Below are 12,434 nucleotides of genomic sequence, written 5' to 3' on the forward strand. Positions count from 1 at the left end.
GTGGGCCTTTCTCAGCCATTTTAGTATCAAGACTTGAACTTGCCCTCACACCAAAGTATGAAACTTGAAGAGTGTACTTGTTTCCATTTTCACTGACAAAGAACATGAATGGCATGCTTCCACAAATCTCTTCACACAAGGATGATTCCCACCTCAAACACAACTCTGTCTCAACTCCCAATCTCCATTTCACTGTGATAATCTCATGCGTATAGAAGTTCCCACTTTTTCCCCCAAGTTAATTATTCTTCCAAACTCTTTCTTTTGACCTTTCTTGACACAAGTGTGAGTTTTATTATTCTAATAAATGCAAATTTAATATGCACAAGTGTTTGATAAATTAAACTCATTTATCTATCAAAATAAGGACATGTTATACATGAAACATAGCTTACCTCACATACTGGAAAGATCTAGTCTGAGAGCCTGAACCATAAACCTGTGAACAATAACATGAAAAAATCCTATTGCCTGCAAATTTACTTAAAAAATAAAACCAAGCACACATAGTAGTTTATAAATTGAAGGCATTCTAACACTGAGTAACATTTTAAAAACCATCTTATTCTAAGAGCTTTCTTGCTATATAAAAATATGACTGTCTATGACTGAAATTTCAGATTCCATTTAATAGGCAGCTGGATAAAGCATTAATGGACATCAGCTGAATCCATCAAGCTGTATTTATGCACTTTTTAAAAAAACTGTTTGGAGGACAGGACAGAAGGAAGGGCAAATACCAGCGTTCACCAGTGTCACAAAAGTTGCACAGTAAGCAGCATAGATGGAAGAGATATACTTTAGAGTGAAATGGCAAAATTGTGGCAAATGTTTTTTCTGGAGTATTCAAATGAAAGGTCATCCACATTGGAAGTTAAAAGGATATATCATAATTATTAATATTTGGTTTAAATAAACAAAAGCTCATCCATGTTAAATTCATGAGGGGTACAGGGCAATAGAATGCAAAGAAGTTAAATTGTGGTTAGAAATGGACTACTGAAGCATAATGAGCTAACACACCTTAGGAGAACAAATAAGCCTTAGATAAGCAGTTTTACCAGAATGATAACCTAGGCTCCAAGAGCTAAATGCCAAGGAGAGAATATACCAATTGGCCTTCTCTGAAAATTCAAATGTTAAGAGGTAATTTATCCAAATTTTCCCAAATATTGAGGAACAATGCTTGGTTAGATAGAAGTGAATGTTTCCATTAGTTAGGAAACCAAGGATGTTGGGGTAGGTGGGGGCACTCTATCTAAAAAGTGATGGGTGTGGGTGTTTTTTTTTAAAAAAAGGTTCCTTGATTCAATGCTGAATGGCAAATCCTGCAACACAGCTGGTGCCAAACTGCATTCATCTCTGCTGTTCCTTTGCTTTCATCAGCTGCTGTGGGGAGGCGAAGTGTGCTATCTAGCATCTGCAGACTTCCTCGTGTTTACTACATGAGCAACAGCTGCTCTCCATAGGGACATTCTGGCTTATGTATCATGTAGACAGCTAGAACACAACATCCATGGTCAACAAATCTCAGGGTTGTATATGGTGACATGCGTGTACTTTGACCTCATGGTCTTTCAGAAGCGAAACTGGGAAATATTTTATGTTTCTATATACTGGATGGCAGATGTTTGGTACATTCTTTTCTACTGGATTTACTGAACATTGCAATTCTATTCAGTCAATTGTTACATTTAAATAAAAGAGATATCTAGTCCATGTAAAAATTCATCAAGGCTATTTCTTCAAGAATAAACTAAATGAATAAATGGGACTTCTGGAAAGTAGTCAATTATTTAACTACACAAAACATTACAAAGTAATTTTAAACAAATATGTAAACCAACTACTAGAATGAAGATTTAAAAGGCAGGAATAAGAGCAAATATTTTTCAATGAACATTAACTAGTGCCACCTGTAAACATGGATGTACAAGCTTTAAAAAAATTTAAACTTCTGTAATTAATTGCATTCTAGATACATCTGGTTATTTGTAAAGTGTTCAACTTTATCTTATGTTACGAAAGAGATAGGTGAGTCAGGGAAGTACAATACAAAGGCCAGCGTTAAATACATCTCCTCCGTGCTTGCTCTAGGAAACATCAAACTCTTGTTTTGAACTTTTTTTGCTGTACCCCTCTGCCTTTGGCTTCAAAAACTTACCAGAATTTCTTCTGAATTTCTAATCTCTATCTTAGCACATTGATTGTTTAAATAACTTTGATGCAAATTTAACTATTCTCTTCATACTTTAGATAATCCTCAATTTTTGCCATTTTGTTCCCATATCAACTAATGTAACCCACCTTTTATTTAATGATTCTCTGTAATATGGAAAACCACAATGTCTATGATTTCTGACAAATTATGAGCATGGATGGAAATTTTTAAATTCTGACTTGGGTTGGAAATTATTCAGGATGTAAGCAGGATTAATGGGACTTCTATTTTTCTCTATTTAATAATCTGGAAACTGGAATAATGACTACATCAATGGTTCCAACTGACATTACATTGCTACAAAATGGGTGGTGAATGCTGCAGATGGACAAGCTCAATTAAATAAACAAGTAAAACTTTGTCCAATGGAATTCAATGTGATCAAATGAGGTCATTTACTTTGAACTAAATAAGAAAAGATCTTCATTTTTTTTAAATGACTTAGTAAGTGGTGCAAGATCTTTTAAATTAATAGACAGTTTCACATAAATTCACAAATAGATTAATGGAATGTTGACATTCTAATCAAGTGCTTTAATATCTTTTATTTAATATTTCTATGTTTCCCTTTCAGGGTTCTTTTGAAGACCCTAAGCTGGAGTTACACGCTGCCTTCGGTTCTTCACGGAAATGGGATCCACTCTCAGGGTCTCACGACTGGCTGCTATTCAATATGCCAAGGCGTGGCCTAGAAGACTAGCACGCCTTCAGGATTCCGGGAATTTGTGGCTCTGGAGGCGGACAGACTCGAAGTCAGTGCTGCCGTGGAAAACTGTTTTGTCATGGGAGATGGTAGATTGAAAGCAGTGAGCTGGCTGCTGGTTGTGTTCCCAGAGACCCAAGTTCTTTGGGTACAGAGCTCAGAAGAAGCGACGCAACAGACTTTTAACACAATAAATAAGCAAGTTGTTTTGTTATGTCTCCCCTCTCGCTGCGAAACGAGGACACCTTTTTCCCTTATTAGAGAGAGAGCCTGTGATATGTCGAATACCGGGTGAATGAGTAGTCTTTGGAGTACTGCAAGTCTGTGTCTTTATTGATACTTTGCTGCATGCTTGAGTGCTCAGTGGGGGGCACTGATGTTTTTTTTTATGCTGGTGGGGGAGGGGGGATTATTGCTTTGCTGCTACTTATGCGTGGGAGGGGGGAGCTGGGTGGGGCTTTGGGGTTCTAACATTTAACTGTCATTCATTCTTTGGGGCACTCCTCTGTTTTCCTGGATGTTTGCAAAGAAGATGAATTTCAGGATGTATTTTGTATACATTGTTGAGCCTCTGGCAATGATCTTTGCATCGTCAATGGGGACGGGAGAGGTTCCGGAGGATTGGAGGGTTGTGGATGTTGTTCCCTTGTTCAAGAAAGGGAGTAGGGATAGCCCAGGAAATTATAAGCCAGTGAGTTTTACTTCAGTGATTGGTAAGTTGATGGAGAAAATCCTGAGAGGCAGGATTTATGAACATTTGGAGAGGCATAATATGATTAGGAATAGTCAGCAAGGCTTTGTCAAGGGCAGGTCATGCCATACGAGCCTGATTGAATTTTTTGAGGATGTGACTAAGCACACTGATGAAGGTAGAGCAGTAGATGTAGTGTATATGGATTTCAGCAAGGCATTTGAGAAGGTACCCTATGCAAAGTTTATTGAGAAAGTAAGGAGGTATAAGATCCAAGGGGACATTACTTTGTGGATCCAGAACTGGCTTGCCCACAGAAGGCAAAGAGTGGTTGTAGACAGGTCATATTCTGCATGGACGTCGGTCACCAGTGGTTTGCCTCAGGGATCTGTTCTGGAAACCTGCTCTTCGTGATTTTTATAAATGACCTGGATTAGGAAGTGGAGGGATGGGTTAGTAAATTTGCTGATGACACAAAGGTTGGGAGTGTTGGGGATAGTGTGGAGGGCTGTCAGAGCTTACAGCGGGACATTGATAGGATGCAAAACTGGGCTGAGGAGTGGCAGATGGAGTTCAACTCAGGTAAGTGTGAGGTGGTTCATTTTGGTAGGTCAAATATGATGGCAGAATATAGTATTAACGGTAAGACTCTTGGCTGTGTGGAGAATCAGAGGGATCTTGGGATCTGAGTCCATAGGACACGCAAAGCTGCTGCGCAGGTTGACTCTGTGGTTAAGAAAGCATACGGTGCATTGTCCTTCATCAATCATGGCACTGAGTTTAGGAGCCGAGAGGTAATGTTGCAACTATATAGAACCCTGGTCAGACTCCACTTGGAGTACTGTGCTCAGTTCCGGTCACCTCACTATAGGAAGGATGTGGAAACCATAGAAAGGGCGCAGAGGTGATTTACAACAATGTTACCTGGATTGGGGAGCATGCCTTATGAGGATAGGTTGAGTGAACTCAGCCTTTTCTCCTTGGAGCGACAGAGGATGAGAGGTGTCCTGATAGAGGTGTATGAGATGATGAGAGACATAGATCGTGTGGATAGTCAGAGGGTTTTTCCCAGGGCTGGAGTGGCTAGCACGAGAGAGCACAGTTTTAAGATGCAGAGGAGATGTCAGGGGTAAATCTTTTTACGCAGAGTGGTGAGTGCATGGAATGGGCTGCTGGCAACGGTGGTGGAGGTGGATACGATAGGGTCTTTTAAGATACTCTTGGACAGGTACACAGAGCTCAGAAAATCAGAGGGCTATGGGTAACCCTAGGTAATTTCTAAGGTAAGGACAAGTTCAGTGTAGCTTTGTGGGCTGAAGGACCTGTATTGTGCTGTAGGTTTTCTATGTTTCTCTGACATTAAATGTACCTATTGAAACCTATTGAAGTGCTTCAACACCCAGAAGTTATTACCAGAAACCTTTACTAGAAAACAAAATGGTTAGTGGCTTTATATTTGTGCAAAAATAAGGAATACATCAACACATACAAGATGCTGGAAAAACTCAGCTGGTCTAGCAGCATCTAAGAAAAAGGATAAACAATTGGTGTTTTGGGCCAAGACCCTTCATCATGACTGTTTATTAATTTCCACAGAAACTAACTGACCTATTCAGTTTTTCAAATAAAAGAATACATCAACACATACAAAATGCTGAAAATATATTACAAATAAACAAAAAAGCTTTCAGTGAGCAAATCAACAATCAGTTTTTTAAAAATGGTAATTGTGAAAAAAGTAACTGATAGCAAAACAACTAATGCCCTTAAATCAATCTCTCAATTAAGCTATACATTTAAATATTTTCATTTTTATTAGCATTTCTGTTATTTAGTTTGAAAATTGGGAATTAAAAGTTTATTGTAATGCCGATGTTTAATTGGATATCACAATGTTTTAACAAAACAAATTTATAGATTTTTCTAGGACACTGACAGAAATAATTGGCTATTAGACCTTTTACATACAATTTATATTCAGGAATTTCAAGGCTGCATTTGATTAAGAATGGCATCAAGGAGCTCTGGCTAAACCAGAGCACCTGGAGAAAACCCACTCATTCCATGTGCAGGAAGTAAGGACTCCTTACAAATAACATAGAAATTGAACTGCAAACTCCAACAGGCTGAGCTGTAGTAGTGCTGCACTAACCGCTATGCTACCAAGGCATATGGTGGTTGGTGGACAATCATCTCAGCCACAGGACACTTCTGCAGAAATTCCTCTGAGTTGTGTCCTAGGCTCAACTATCTGCAGCTGCTTCTTCGATCAAAAGATCAGAAATAAGGATTCATTGATGCATGCAGAATATTCACTATTATTTGCAACTCCTCAGGTAATGCAGTCCCCTACCAAATTCAGCAAGACCTGGATAATATCCATGCCTGGCCTGATAGGTTATAAGTAACATTCAGATTACAGAAGGGCCAGGCTTAGAAATATCCAATAAGGTAAAATCTAGCTATCACTCCATGACATTCAATGGCATTTCCAAATTCCCCACTATCATTATCCTGGTTACACAATGACTGCAAAAAAAACAACACAGGTCAGAGTCTAAACAAAAATCCTGTGACAAATAACTCACCTCCTTAATTACAAAGCCTGTCCACCATCTCCCAAGCTCAAATCAGGTGTATGATGGATTTTCCATGTGCCTGCATGAGTGCAGTTTCAACAACACTCAAGAAGCTAGGTACCATAGAAAACATAGGAGCCTGTTTGTTAGGCATCCCATCACCAACCATTCATTTATTTCACTAGCAATGCACAGTAGCAGCAGGTTATACCATCGCTGCCACAACAAAACACCAAGACTCCTTGGACAGCATCTTCAGAAGCTACAATCTCTAACAGCTAGTTGGACAGGAGCAGTAAAAGCATGGCCACATGCCATCCTGACTTGGAAATATATCACTGTTGCTGAGTCAAAATCTTAGAACTTAAGACTATTCTGGATATACACACACTTCAAGAACTGCAACAGTTCAAGGTGACAGCTTGCCACCTTGTACAATAAGATGGTCTTGACCTCAATCTACTTCATTATGATTTTGCATTTTATTATTCACCTGCACTGCACTTTCTCTGTAGCTTTAACATTTGATTCATTATTTCTTTAGCTAAACAGTGGCAAATCTGTGGAATTCATTGCCACAGACAGCTGTGGAGGGCAAGTCATCGGGTATATTTAAAGAGGAGATTGACAGGTTATTGATTAGTAAGGGCATCTAAGGATAGGGGGTGAAGGCAGATGAATGGCATTGAGAAAGATAATAAATTAGCCATGATCGAATGACAAAGCAGACTTGATGGGTCGAATGGTCTAACTCTGCTCATATGTCATATGGTCCAATTGTCTATTCTAGATTGTTATTGTTTTATTCGTTTTCTCTCAATGCATTGTGCAATGATTTCATCTGTATGAACAGTATGCAAGACAAGCTTTCCACTGTATCATAGTACATGATAATAAAAAACCATGAAGAGTGATTAGGATTTGGCAATTAAGTGCTGTTTTAGCCCACCAAGCTCTCATCCCTTGATGAACAAAAACTCAAGACAATGTATTATACTTGTTAGGCATTTGTACCCAAAATGCAACCTCCCTATGAATATTTGAGAATAACTGACTACATCTTGCCGGAAAAAAATGCCTAGTTTAAAACATTAAGCCAAATAAATGTTCAAACTGGTTGGCATTTTGAAGGGATGAGATATAGCAGCTATAGATCTTTCAAACTAGTTGACTAATTTATGCTGCTCTGCTCATTCTTTCCACAAATGCTTATTATTGCCAATCTTCCTAATATTTATTTTTAAAAATGACTGGACTTGCACTTTCATTGCCCATTAATCATGCTGCAAAAAGCAAGGGCTTATAATCACTAACAAAAATATCCTTCTTATCACAATGCAAATCAATCTCTCTGGCACAAAAACATTAACTATTTAAACTGATTTTCAACCATTCTTTAAACTTCAAAATTAAAAGTTAATATTTATTTTCATGCTTTACCCCTGTTTTGCTCCCCCTCTTTCATTCTCTGACAGCACTTGCTTTGATTGAAATTCACCGTTCACCTAAGGAAAGATCCCATCAATCACGAAGGTCACATGTGCCTCTTTAGTCAGCTGCTATTTCTAGCAGGAAATAGCACACATTTAAAATATACTGAATAGGTTAAGAAGAACCTAATGCCCATGCAGCATGGTAATTCACCTCCTAACTACAGAACGATTTTCTACAAACGGCAAGTCAGGAGTTTGGTTATGAAACACACCGGTTTCCTTGGGTGTGCAAGTCTAGGGAAGACAACTTCTGGCCCCTCCAAACTCATGAGATTGAGGCATGCTTGATTTTATCCCAAACCTCAGCTTGTGTGAATGCTGTTTCATTTGCTACCCTGTTACAAATTAATGCCACAAAATAACAGACAGTACACTGCATACAATTAAAGGAATTATATTTATGAATCTTAACTGAAGGGTTAGTAAAGAATAACAAAAAGGGTCCATTGGAGCTCATCTTGAACTTCACTGTCACTCGTGCTGGACCTGCGGTCCATGTGAAAGTACGCACCACCTTCTAGACTTCGCTCACAATCCATCTCAAATAAACAGGTCTCCCACCGATCGTATACTAGGACCGGTTCTCCCCAGCGTCTTCTCTCTTCATCTCCTCTCGAACAAAAGAAAACCTTAAGCCCAACCTTATTATCCCTGACCAAGAAAACCTCCTGCTAATTGGATGGCACACATTCCATATCATCCCTCAACTTCAACAATAACCCAAACAAGCTGAAATCAGAACAGCAGAGCTGCTAAATGAAATACCTACAGCGTAACAGTAAAGATATGAACCAGGGCATTGCAGTTAAATACTCTCCACTTGGCTGGATAAGTAACATCAACAGCTAACATCAAGGACAAATCATCCACTTGATTAGTATTCCATTCTTGATGGCATTTTACATGTCTATGACATACGGTGGGAACATTAATTTCAAGATCGCCACCAAGTGCCTCATCATCATGACAGAAAAATATTTCTGCTTTGCTACTGCAAGGTTGATATTTTGGAGCTCCCTATTAGCAATGTGGGAGTACTGTTATCGTAAGAATTGCAGCTGTTCCAGAAGGCGGCTCACCACCACCTTCTAAAGAATATTTGGGGAAGATTAGTAATTACTAACCTCAACAGTGATGCCAAAATTGAATATAAAATCTTAATATGATGTATCTTATCACATATTAACACATGCACAAGTTTCACACATTTGGACGAGTGATGTCAAATTCTAAGTAAAATTACATAACCAGTTGTTGTGATACTCTGATGACTCTTTTTATATTTGGGATAAAGAAGCATGTGCAAGTAGTCTAAGATGAATGGACAAAGAAAGCCCAGAGACACAAACGTCTGATGATCAAGTTCCCTGAAACGAGTTGATATTATCTAAAGGTCTACCTAAAAACCTTAAAGATTACATACAAGTCATGAGGATGCAGTAAATAATTTTCTACTCCAAAGAGCATGAAATTAAAATGAATCAAGTTTCTCATAAAAATAATTCCTACAGCATTTTTGTTCTAATCATCTAAATGAGTGGACATTGTGTTCCCCAATCTCCTATAATACCCATGCACCAAGATATCTGTGAGATTTCAGCATATTTTTTCAATATACTGAACAATTTGAAGCACACTGTGCAATAGAATAGTTCAATATGTTCTAGAGTGATAGTAATAAAGTTCAGGATAGATTGCCAAATCCTTTGCAATGTCTGCCAAGCTTGATTTTACCTGACAGAACAAATAAAAATTCAGAAACTTAACCTGATCACAATTTAGATTAACATACAAAATGCTGGAGGAACTCAGCAGGTCAGGCAGCATCAATGGAGAGGAATAAAGAGCCAATGGCTTGGGATGAAACCCTTTGCCACAACACTATTTCTCTTCCCAATGATGTGGCCCGATCAGCTAATTTTTTCCTGTGTTTTCTATCTTTATGCTGACATAACAATGTGCTCATTAGGAACTAGGCATTCAACAAGTTCAAGCCAAAAGCTTATTTAGAATATGGTGAGATAAAGAAACCAACATTCCAAGGATGGCGTTGATGACTTCCTATTAATTCAGAGGCTTTGTTTGTATTAACATCACTAGCAATTTACAAGGTTATGAACATTAATAAAATGTGTTTATATATATGAATCCTTTAAAAATATTTATGAAATGTTTACAGCTACACAAAACAATCCTAGGATGATATACCATTTTGCTCTCGCACTGATGACTGAATTTCAAATATCTGAAAGCAATCAAATTGAACTTTAAGCCTGCATACTTAAAACACAGAACAATACAGCACAGTACAGGCTCTTCGGCCCACAATGTTGTGCCGACCTTTAAACCCTGCCTCCCATATAACCCCCCAACTTAAATTCCTCCATATACCTGTCTAGTAGTCTCTTAAATTTCACTAGTGTAGCTGCCTCCACCACTGACTCAGACAGTGCATTCCACGCACCAACGACTCTGAGTAAAAAACCTTCCTCTAATATCGCCCTTGAACTTTCCACCCCTTACCTTAAAGCCATGTCCTCTTGTATTGAGCAGTGGTGCCCTGGGGAAGAGGCGCTGGCTGTCCACTGTCTATTCCTCTTAATATCTTGTATACCTCTATCATGTCTCCTCTCATCCTCCTCCTCTCCAGAGAGTAAAGCCCTAACTTCTTGGATTCATTTAATGTACATGTTTATTGAAACATACAGTGAAATGGAGCTCAAAATACATGTATCTTCATTTATTCTGTCGATGGCTTATTGTTACAAAATTAGGGCTAGAACTGTTTGGTTGAGTCCTACTACTCGGCTAGATAATTTTCTCTGATTTTAGAGAACTTAAGATCTTGGCTTTGGCAACATTTAGGCTTGCTTTAACAAGGGACAAATAAGCAGTTATACCATACCGCAATATAGTTTGAGCACCCCTTGTTTGAAAATCCAAAATCTTCTGAAATCCGAAAATTTTTTGACCACTGACATGACTTCACAAACGGAAAATTCCACAACGCATTAGGAAGGTACTAGGTGATGCCCAAATCTCTGCGCATAACAGAGAGTTCCAAGAAGTGACCTCACATGTAATGAAGAGGTTAATGAAAAAGAGAAAAATACTGAAAAATAAGTGAAAAATTAAGATCTTAATTATGTATTGAAAGGGTGGATTCATCAGCATCGGAATGAAAATATACCACTTTAATGGTATGCTGATCATGAAGCAAGCAAAGACCTATCACAACAAATTAAAAATTGAAGGTAATAGTGAATATTTAGAAGGCTGATTGCAGAAATTTAAGAAAAAGCACAGCATTACGTATTTTAAAAAAAATAGATTTATGGTGATAAAGCATCCACCGATGACAAAGCAGGAATGAAAATCATGAAGTCACTAATGAAAATCTAACAGGCTGAACAGATGCATCAGTACATACATGTGACGAACAAGTGTACGACAAAGACTGCTTACCAGTAGCACATAATTCAGAGTTGGAAATGATGGAGATGCCAAACACCCAATGACTGTCCATCTGGGCAGCCAAGATAGTGGTAACTTACCATTCTGATGATTCAATGTACACATTATTCTTTCATACACAAAATTATTAAAATATGACATCAAACTACCTTTATGGTGTATATATATTAAAGGCTGTACATGTCACGTACCATCAATTTACAGGACATGTCACTCAGGGACTCAGGCTATATTTTTTAGTGTGACTGTTTTACACTGTCATATATGTGCTATGTATGACTATTGCTACTGTGTTTTTCACCTTGGCCGCAGAGTAATACTGTTTCACCTGCCTGCATTCGTGGGAAATCATGTATGGTTGAATGATAATCAAACTTGAACTTAAATGGATTTTGTATTTAGACTTGGGTCCCATCTCCAAGGTATCTCATTATAAAGAAGCAAATATTCCAAAATACAAAACACTTCTGACACCAAGCATTTCAGATAAGGGGTGCTCAAACTGTAATATGGCATAGTCCGTATCCCTGCCACCCACTTCTGGCTTGATCAAAAAAGGTCAACATCACTAAAATGCCCACAACTTTTGCAGTCACAACCAAAACATTAACTAAACCAGTTATATCAAAATACTGAAAAGAGCAAGAGATATCTTGAATATTCTGAGAGCTGTTCATCTCTTGACCCCGAAGGCTCCCTTACTGTCTGCAAGGCTCAAGACAGGATGATAATTTAATACTCTCTGGTTGCCCAGATTTAACATATATCGCCATAACATTTAATAAAGTTAGCACAACCAATGGTAGATGCGTTGGTGAATTGGCATTACTGCCCTTGGCTTAATATGTAGTTTGTCTCTAGCAAAGGAGAGATTCAACATGCATTCTTGACTAAATACAGTTTAGCCACTGATCAAGCTTTCAACTTTGAGCATCATTCAAGTTTCAATCACTTCTGCCGGAAAATATATTATCAAGCTTTACACCAGAATCAGGTTCATTATCACTAAAATGTCATGAAATTTATTGTTTTGTGGCAGCAGTACAGTGCAAGACTATACATTTGTAATGCCCTGGTAAAGGTTTCACTGCTAACACTGCTTTTTGTAGAAGTAGTGTTTGGGTTATGGTTAGAGATAATGGGCGCTTTGGAATATGAGCTATCCAATCTGGGGAGCGGGTTTCTTTTGTGTGCCTCTCATTGGTGTGAGCTGGGGTCTTTGATCGGTGGGAGATGAAGAAAGAAGATGCGAGAGAGAACTGGTCGTAGGATT

General features: G+C 38.3%; 1 protein-coding gene across 4 annotated transcripts in view; it reads right to left on the reverse strand.

Moving 5' to 3' along the window:
• Positions 1-12,434, reverse strand: part of uxs1 (UDP-glucuronate decarboxylase 1) — a 101,774-nt gene that overhangs the window by 30,907 nt on the left and 58,433 nt on the right. For all 4 annotated transcript variants that reach the window (XM_073043554.1, XM_073043553.1, XM_073043556.1 and 1 more), the window contains one exon: positions 396-439. In XM_073043554.1, the coding sequence (XP_072899655.1) occupies positions 396-439 (44 nt within the window). The remainder of the gene's footprint in view (positions 1-395; positions 440-12,434) is intronic.

Source organism: Hemitrygon akajei, chromosome 4, assembly GCF_048418815.1.
Source record: "Hemitrygon akajei chromosome 4, sHemAka1.3, whole genome shotgun sequence".
Classification (NCBI taxonomy): domain Eukaryota; kingdom Metazoa; phylum Chordata; class Chondrichthyes; order Myliobatiformes; family Dasyatidae; genus Hemitrygon; species Hemitrygon akajei.